The 9,477-nt window shown below is 45.7% G+C and overlaps 1 protein-coding gene across 4 annotated transcripts in view; it reads right to left on the bottom strand.

The window, feature by feature from the left end:
- The window catches only part of LOC129715938 (class I histocompatibility antigen, F10 alpha chain-like), a 49,853-nt gene that overhangs the window by 18,691 nt on the left and 21,685 nt on the right, over window positions 1-9,477 (bottom strand). For 3 of the 4 annotated variants that reach the window (XR_008726572.1, XR_008726571.1, XM_055665831.1), the window contains exons 5-6: window positions 3,560-3,691; window positions 652-681 (exon numbers count right to left, since the gene is read on the bottom strand). Coding sequence is in view for 2 of the 4 variants with exons in the window: in XM_055665831.1 (XP_055521806.1) it covers window positions 652-681; window positions 3,560-3,691 (162 nt within the window). In the remaining 2 variants the exon portion in view is untranslated. The remainder of the gene's footprint in view (window positions 1-651; window positions 682-3,559; window positions 3,692-9,477) is intronic. The other variant, XM_055665832.1, reaches the window with a different exon arrangement.

Here is a 9,477-nt window from a genome sequence, read left to right as displayed (position 1 = left end):
TTGCCTTGGTTTCAACAACTAAGTTACAGAGATAGGTTGAATAAGTTAGGTCTTTATTCTCTGGAGCGCAGAAGGTTAAGGGGGGGCCTGATAGAGGTCTTTAAAATGATGAGAGGGATAGACAGAGTTGATGTGGACAAGCTTTTCCCTTTGAGAATAGGGAAGATTCAAACAAGAGGACATGACTTCAGAATTAAGGGACAGAAGTTTAGGGGTGATATGAGGGGGAACTTCTTTACGCAGAGAGTGGTGGCGGTGTGGAATGAGCTTCCAGTGGAAGTGGTGGAGGCAGGTTCATTGGTATCATTTAAAAATAAATTGGATAGGCATATGGATGAGAAGGGAATGGAGGGTTATGGTACGAGCGCAGGCAGGTGGGACTAAGGGGAAAAAAATTTGTTCGGCATGGACTTGTAGGGCCGAGATGGCCTGTTTCCGTGCTGTAATTGTTATATGGTTATATGGTATATGGATTATGGGCAGGCAGATAAGTGATGGTCATGGCATCATGTTCGGGCACAGACACTGTGGGTTGAAGGGCACATTCATGTGCTGTACTGTTCTATGTGCTCTGTTCCATTATTGTGATCCATGCCGGGAGCTGAACTTAGCAACTGCCCTAGTCCAACAAGCCCGTACAATGTTACTCACCTGATGAGGAAGAGTTAATCTCACTGGATCCTAAACAAATGGAAAGGCACAAGTCAGCTGCTGAGAAATGTCACTGCGGAAACACTGCCATCCGCTCCGCATCAAACTGAACACAAACACATTGCGTACAGTTTTGGTCTCCAAATCTGAGGAAGGACATTATTGCCATAGAGGGAGCGCAGAGAAGGTTCACCAGACTGATTCCTGGGATGGCAGGACTGTCTTATGAAGAAAGACTGGATAGACTTGGTTTATACTCTCTAGAATTTAGGAGATTGAGGGGGGGACCTTATAGAAACTTACAAAATTCTTAAGGGGTTGGACAGGCTAGATGCAGGAAGATTGCTCCCGATGTTGGGGAAGTCCAGGACAAGGGGTCACAGCTTAAGGATAAGGGGGAAATCCTTTAAAACCGAGATGAGAAGAACTTTTTTCACACAGAGAGTGGGGAATCTCTGGAACTCTCTGCCACAGAGGGTAGTCGAGGCCAGTTCATTGGCTATATTTAAGAGGTTAGATGTGGCCCTTGTGGCTAAAGGGATCAGAGGGTATGGAGAGAAGGCAGGTACAGGGATACTGAGTTGGATGATCAGCCATGATCATATTGAGTGGCGGTGCAGGCTCGAAGGGCCGAATGGCCTACTCCTGCACCTAATTTCTAAATTTCTATCATATTCTGGGACAATTCTTCCTTGAGATTAGAGCGCAGCTGGAGATATTGGAGAGAGGGAACGCTGCACTGTAGCATAAGGAACAGAGGGAGCGCTGCACTGCTGCATAGGGAACGGAGGGAGTGCTGCACTGATGCATAGGGAACAGAGGGAGTGCTGCACTGATGCATAGGGAACTGGGAGCGCTGCACTGTAGCATAGGGAACAGAGGGAGCGCTGCACGGATGCATAGGGAACAGAGGGAGCGCTGCACTGTAGCATAGGGAACAGAGGGAGTGCTGCACTGTAGCATAGGGAACTGAGGGAGTGCTGCACTGATGCATAGGGAACTGGGAGCGCTGCACTGTAGCATAGGGAACAGAGGGAGCGCTGCACGGATGCATAGGGAACAGAGGGAGCACTGCACTGATGCATAGGGAACAGAGGGAGTGCTGCACTGTAGCATAGGGAACAGAGGGAGTGCTGCACTGATGCATAGGGAACTGAGGGAGTGCTGCACTGATGCATAGGGAACAGAGGGAACGCTGCACTGATGCATAGGGAACAGAGGGAGTGCTGCACTGATGCATAGGGAACAGAGGGAGCGCTGCACTGTAGCATAGGGAACAGAGGGAGCGCTGCACTGATGCATAGGGAACAGAGGGAGCGCTGCACTGTAGCATAGGGAACAGAGGGAGTGCTGCACTGATGCATAGGGAACGGAGGGAGTGCTGCACTGATGCATAGGGAACAGAGGGAGTGCTGCACTGATGCATAGGGAACAGAGGGAGTGCTGCACTGATGCATAGGGAACAGAGGGAATGCTGCACTGATGCATAGCGAACAGAGGGAATGCTGCACTGTAGCATAGGGAACAGAGGGAGCGCTGCACTGTAGCATAGGGAATGCATCCTTGACAAGGATTGTAATATAGTCGTTTACTTTTCAGTGTATTTAAGAATATTTGTTTTACTTTGTGCTGGGGCAGCACAGTGGTGCAGCGGGTAGAGCTGCTGTCTCACCGTGCCAGAGACACGGGTTCGATCCTGACCACGGGTGCAGTCTGTGTGTGCCGAGTTTGCATGTTCTCCCTATGACCGCATGGGTTTGCTCTGTGTGCTCCGGTTTCCTCCCACTTCCCAAAGATGTGCGGAACTGCAGGTTAACTGTCCCTCTGTAAATTCCCCCCCCTCCCTAGTAGCAATGTTACAACATTTTGAGATTTTAAAAATCAAGTCTGCAATTTATCCCATCAGATAAAGCATAACAATAAGTTTAATTTGACACCAAATTCACTTTCATATCTCAAGTATTAAAAATGTTATGGCCATTTTCATACTCGGAAATTAGCATCTTGTTTCTCTATTGATTTTCAATGGACATTACAAAAAAGCTGTGATCTTGGATAGTCAAAAGCCCATTTCTTAAGGAAAGATTAACATTTTTAAATAGCCTAAGTGTCCAAAGATTATTCACAAATAATTCACAATATAACATGATTTTTATATCTAATTTACATTAATTTATAGGCCAAATGGAAGGAATTTAGTGTTCAATTGCTGTAAATAAATGCCCATTTAAATCGGCTTTCTAGTGGGTTCATGTGGAACGCGCTGGTTTAGAACGTTGACATCGCGCTGGATTAGTGCCCTCAAATGCCGAGAAAAATACTGCGGGATATAAAAAGCCCAAAATGAACTACTCGCTATAGATAACTTGATATACAGGGTTATATATATATGCCCCATTTAATGTAAAAATAAGGTACATACCTTTAATTGTTTGCTTTATAAAACCCTGGGGCTGCGAGAGGTTGCGGAATGAGAGAGTAATTTTAAAACTATTATAACTATATTATCGAGGCCTATAAAACTAATAATACCTTTTGCGACCGGGTCTTGCAGCGATTTTTCGTTAATGATTTACTAGGCTGAACATCTGCGATTAGTACAGCCTAGTAAAAATCGCGTTTTAAACCCGCCCCCTCCAAACAGCGCCAAAATCGCGGACCTGGCTGTGGGCAGATTCCCAATGACGATTCAGGTAGGTTTTGTAACATACCTATCCCTAGTGTGTAGGGAGTAGATGAGAAATGGGATAACATACACCTAGTATGAATGGGTGATCGATGGTCAGCATGGACTTGGTGGGCCGAAGGGCCTGTTACCTTGGTGTGTGTCTAAACTAAACCAAGTGCTTGAGGTTAACAAATGCGAGCGGCTGTCGCATGCAAAACAGATCATACAATGCGGTCTTACCCTTGTCAAAAGAGCAGCAGCCTTTCACCACTCCCGAACCATTCTTCCACAAGTAGAAAACAACCCCCAGTGTGCACAGAAGCAGCAGGATAGCCGGGATCACTAGCCATATGGGAACACGGCCACCTTGGTCTGGTTAAACAAGAAGTCATTGTAATATCAGCAGACAAGAACTATCAGTCAGCACCTACTGCAGTTGTACAGGGTCTTGGTGAGACCACACCTGGAGTATTGCGTACAGTTTTGGTCTCCAAATCTGAGGAAGGACATTATTGCCATAGAGGGAGTGCAGAGACGGTTCACCAGACTGATTCCTGGGATGTCAGGACTGTCTTATGAAGAAAGACTGGATAGACTTGGTTTGTACTCTCTAGAATTTAGGAGATTGAGAGGGGATCTTATAGAAACTTACAAAATTCTTAAAGGGTTGGACAGGCTAGATGCAGGAAGATTGTTCCCGATGTTAGGGAAGTCCAGGACCAGGGGTCACAGCTTAAGGATAAGGGGGAAATCCTTTAAAACCGAGATGAGAAGAACTTTTTTCACACAGAGAGAGGTGAATCTCTGGAACTCTCTGCCACAGAGGGTAGTTGAGGCCAGTTCATTGGCTATATATAAGAGGGAGTTAGATGTGGCCCTTGTGGCTAAGGGGATCAGGGGGTATGGAGAGAAGGCAGGTACGGGATACTGAGTTGGATGATCAGCCATGATCATATTGAATGGCGGTGGAGGCTCGAAGGGCCGAATGGCCTACTCCTGCACCTAATTTCTATGTTTCTATGTTTCTATGTACCCAACCCTTACCCAGCGTCTCTTACCCAGAGGCGGCACAGTGGCGAAACTGGTAGAGTTGCTGCCCCACAGCAGCAGAGACCCAGGTTCAATCCCGCCTTCGGGACAAAGCCGAGCAAGTGATGGGTGGATACAGGTGAAACGGGGCAGTGGGGTTGGTTGGTGGATGGGTGTGGGCAAAGGCCGCAGTGGCACCACAGTGGAGCAGCGAGTCGAGCTGCTGCATCTGGGAATAACTGTGCACAGTTCCCTGAAAGTGGAATCTCATGTAGATAGGGTGGTAAAGAAAGCTTTTGGTGTGCTGGCCTTTATAAATCAGAGCATTGAGTATAGAAGTTGGGATGTAATGTTAAAATTGTACAAGGCATTGTGAGGCCAATTCTGGAGTATGGTGTACAATTTTGGTCGCCTAATTATAGGAAGGATGTCAACAAAATAGAGAGAGTACAGAGGAGATTTACTAGAATGTTGCCTGGGTTTCAGCAACTAAGTTACAGGGAAAGGTTGAACAAGTTAGGGCTTTATTCTTTGGAGCGCAGAAGGTTAAGGGGGGACTTGATAGAGGTTTTTAAAATGATGAGAGGGATAGACAGAGTTGACGTGGAAAAGCTTTTCCCACTGAGAGTAGGGAAGATTCAAACAAGGGGACATGACATGAGAATTAAGGGACTGAAGTTTAGAGGTAACATGAGGGGGAACTTCTTTACTCAGAGAGTGGTAGCTGTGTGGAATGAGCTTCCAGTGAAGGTGGTGGAGGCAGGTTCGTTTTTATCATTTAAAAATAAATTGGATAGTTATATGGATGGGAAGGGAATGGAGGGTTAAGGTCTGAGCGCAGGTATATGGGACTAGGGAAGATTATGTGTTCGGCACGGACTAGAAGGGTCGAGATGGCCTGTTTCCGTGCTGTAATTGTTACATGGTTATATGGTTATCACAGCACCAGAGACACAGGTTCGATCCTGACCTCTGGTGCTGTCTGTGTGTGGAGTGGCACATTCTCCATGTGACCGCGTGGCTTTCCTCCGGTTCTCCCGCTTTCCTCCCACATCCCAAGAAAAACGTGCTGGTTTGTAGGTCAATTACCCCTCTGTAAATTGTCCCTGGTATGCAGCGAGTGAATGAGAATATTACATAACATAGAACTACTGTGAATATGTGAATAGATGGTCAGCCTGGGTCTGTTTCCTTGCTGTATGTCTACACTAAACTAAATCCCACCCTCCTGGCCTCTCTCCCTCTCTCTGGATACACCACAAGCTTGATGGTAGGAAGCATCTGAAGATGATGTAAGGTTGGCTTGTTTGGACTGGAGCCCGTGACCAGTGGTACGCATCAGGGATCCGCGCTGAACCCATTGCCGATGTTGATCTCTATTAACGACTTGGATGAAAATGTAGACATATAATGGTGGAGTAACCCAGCGGGACAGGCAGCATCTCTGGAGAGAAGGAATGGGTGACGTTTTGGGTTGAGTCTGAAGAAGGATCTCGACCCGAAACATCACACATTCCTTCTATTGTTAAGGGTTTGGACACGTTAGATGCTGGAAGCATGCTCCCGATGTTGGGGGAGTCCAGAACCAGGGGCCATGGTTTAGGAATAAGGGGTAAGCCATTTAGAACGGAGATGAAGAAACACTTTTTTCTCACAGAGAGTGGTGAGTCTGTGGAATTCTCTGCCTCAGAAGGCGGTGGAGGCAGGTTCTCTGCATGCTTTCAAGAGAGAGCTAGATAGGGCTCTTAAAATTAGCGGAGTCAGGGGATATGAGGAGAAGGCAGGAACGGGGTACTGATTGGGGATGATCAGCCATGATCACATTGAATGGCGGTATTGGCTTGAAGGGCCGAATGGCTATTGTCTATTGTCTATTTTTTTTGTTTATTGTCTATCCAGAGATGTTGCCTGTCCTGCAGCGAGGCATTTTGTGTCTATCTTCAGTTTAAACCAGCATCTGCAGTTCCTTCCTATAAATTGGATGAGAATGTACAAGTCATGGCTAGTAAGTTTGCAGATGACACTAACGTAGTTGTATTGTAGAGAGGGAAGATGATTAGAGTCAGAGACTCATATAATGTGGAAACAGGCCCATCAGCCGAATTTCCCTATGCAGACCAACCCACCCCATCACACTAGTCCCACCTGTCTGCATTTGGCCCATATCCCTCTAAACCTGTCCTAGTCATGTGCCTGTCTAAATGTTTGTTAAACATTGTGATAGTACCTGCCTCAACTACGTCCACCAGCAGCTCGTACCATAGGTACCATGAGGTGCTACACCTTGGCAGGACAAATCAAAATAGGACGTACATGGTAAATGGTAGGGAATTGAAGAATACAGTTGAACAGAGGGATCTGGGTATACCGTGCATAGTTCCTTGAAGGTGGAATCTCATATAGATAGGGTGGTAAAGAAAGCTTTTGGTATGCTAGCCTTTATAAATCAGAGCATTGAGTATAGAAGCTGGGATGTAATGTTAAAATTGTACAAGGCATTGGTGAGACCAAATCTGGAGTATGGTGTACAATTTTGGTCGCCCAATTATAGGAAGGATGTCAACAAAATAGAGAGAGTACAGAGGAGATTTACTAGAATGTTGCCTGGGTTTCAACAACTAAGTTACAGAGATAGGTTGAATAAGTTAGGTCTTTATTCTCTGGAGCGCAGAAGGTTAAGGGGGGACCTGATAGAGGTCTTTAAAATGATGAGAGGGATAGACAGAGTTGATGTGGACAAGCTTTTCCCTTTGAGAATAGGGAAGATTCAAACAAGAGGACATGACTTCAGAATTAAGGGACAGAAGTTTAGGGGTAATATGAGGGGGAACTTCTTTACGCAGAGAGTGGTAGCAGTGTGGAATGAGCTCCCAGTGGAAGTGGTGGAGGCAGGTTCATTGGTATCATTTAAAAATAAATTGGATAGGCATATGGATGAGAAGGGAATGGAGGGTTATGGTACGAGTGCAGGCAGGTGGGACTAAGGGGAAAAAAAATGTGTTCGGCATGGACTTGTAGGGCCGAGATGGCCTGTTTCCGTGCTGTAATTGTTATATGGTTATATGGTTATATGGTTATATGCCAACCACCCCTTGTGTAAAAAAGTTGCCCCTCAGTTTCCTATTGCATTTTAAAAAAATAATCTTTTGGTTATCAAGAATTACAGTGTGATCCTAATCAGCTGGGCAGGCGGGCCGAGGAATGGCAAATGGAGTTTAATTCAGACAAGAACGCAGACTTGCATTTTGAGAAGTCAAACAAGGGCAGCACTTTCACACTGTAGGACCCTGAGGAGAGTGGTAGAGCACAGGGAACTAAGAGAACGGATATACAGTTCCCTGAAAGTGGCATCAGAGGTTGTCATATGTAGGACGGAACTGTAGGTGCTCGTTTAAACCGAAGATAGACACAAAAAGCTGGAGTAACTCAGCGAGACAGGCAGGATCTCTGGAGAGAAGGATCGGGTGACATTCATACCCTAGTATGAATATTGATTTATATAACTTCAAGTAACCCCGGCATTCCCTCTCTCTCATCCCTCCCCCACCCAAGTTGCACCAGCTTCTCGTTTTCACCCAGCAAAGAGCTAACAATGGCCTGTTTCCTTGATGATTAACCATATAACCATATAACAATTGCAGCACGGAAACAGGCCATCTCGGCCCTACAAGTCCATGCCGAACAAATTTTTGTTTCCCCTTAGTCCCACCTGCCTGCACTCATACCATAACCCTCTATTCCCTTCTCATCCATATGCCCATCCAATTTATTTTTAAATGATACCAATGAACCTGCCTCCACCACTTCCACTGGGAGCTCATTCCACACAGCCACCACTCTCTGCGTAAAGAAGTTCCCCCTCATATTACCCCTAAACTTCTGTCCCTTAATTCTGAAGTCATGTCCTCTTGTTTGAATCTTCCCTATTCTCAAAGGGAAAAGCTTGTCCACATCAACTCTGTCTATCCCTCTCATCATTTTAAAGACCTCTATCAGGTCCCCCCTTAACCTTCTGCGCTCCAGAGAATAAAGACCTAACTTATTCAACCTATCTCTGTAACTTTGTTGTTGAAACCCAGGCAACATTCTAGTAAATCTCCTCTGTACTTTCTCTATTTTGTTGACATCCTTCCTATAATTGGGCGACCAAAATTGTACACCATACTCCAGATTTGGTCTCACCAATGCCTTGTACAATTTTAACATTACATCCCAGCTTCTATACTCAATGCTCTGATTTATAAAGTATAGAAGCTGGGATGTAATGTTAAAATTGTACATGATTGTTACTTTGTTGCGTATCTTTTGTTCATTTGTTCCATATCTCTCTACATCATTGTCTAGATCTCTCGTTTCCCTTTCCAGGGACTCGTCTGAAGAAGGGTCTAGACCCAAAAGGTCACCCATTCCTTCTCTACAGAGATGCTGCCTATCTACTGCTGCCTATCTACTGAGTTACCACGGTTTTCACGGTGGTGAAGAAGGCTTTTGACTTTCATCTATAGGGGCATTTACTACAGAAGAACTGCGCATGCTGGTTTACAAAAAAAGAACTGCAGATTCTGGTTTACAAAAAAAAATGACAAAGTATTGGATAACTGAATGGGTCAGGCAGCATCTCTGGAGAACAAGGAAAGACGATGTTTTGGGTTGAGTCCCTTCTTCAGACGCTAGACGAAGTTCATGGTTGGGATCCATCCTCAGACTGAAAAGGTGCCCCTATCCAAAACGTCAATAGACAATAGGTGCAGGAGTAGGCCATTTGGCCCTTCGAGCCAGCACCGCCATTTAATGTGATCATGGCTGATCATCCCCAATCAGTACCCCGTTCCTGCCTCCTTCCCATATCCCCTGACTCCACTATTTTTAAGAGCCCTATCGAGCTCTCTCTTGAAAGCATCCAGAGAACCTGCCTCCACCGCCCTCTGAGGCAGAGAATTCCATGTCGCCTATCATAGAAACATATAAACATTGGAAAATAGGTGCAGGAGTAGGCCATTCGGCCCTTCGAGCCTGCACCGCCATTCAATATGATCATGGCTGATCATATCCATGTTCCCCGGGAGATGCTGCCTGACCCGCTGAGTTATTCCAACACTTAATGTGAAACATAGAAACATAGAAATTAG

This window comes from Leucoraja erinacea, unplaced genomic scaffold (genome assembly GCF_028641065.1).
Source record: "Leucoraja erinacea ecotype New England unplaced genomic scaffold, Leri_hhj_1 Leri_152S, whole genome shotgun sequence".
Classification (NCBI taxonomy): domain Eukaryota; kingdom Metazoa; phylum Chordata; class Chondrichthyes; order Rajiformes; family Rajidae; genus Leucoraja; species Leucoraja erinaceus.
This window is presented reverse-complemented; position numbering and strand designations above follow the sequence as displayed.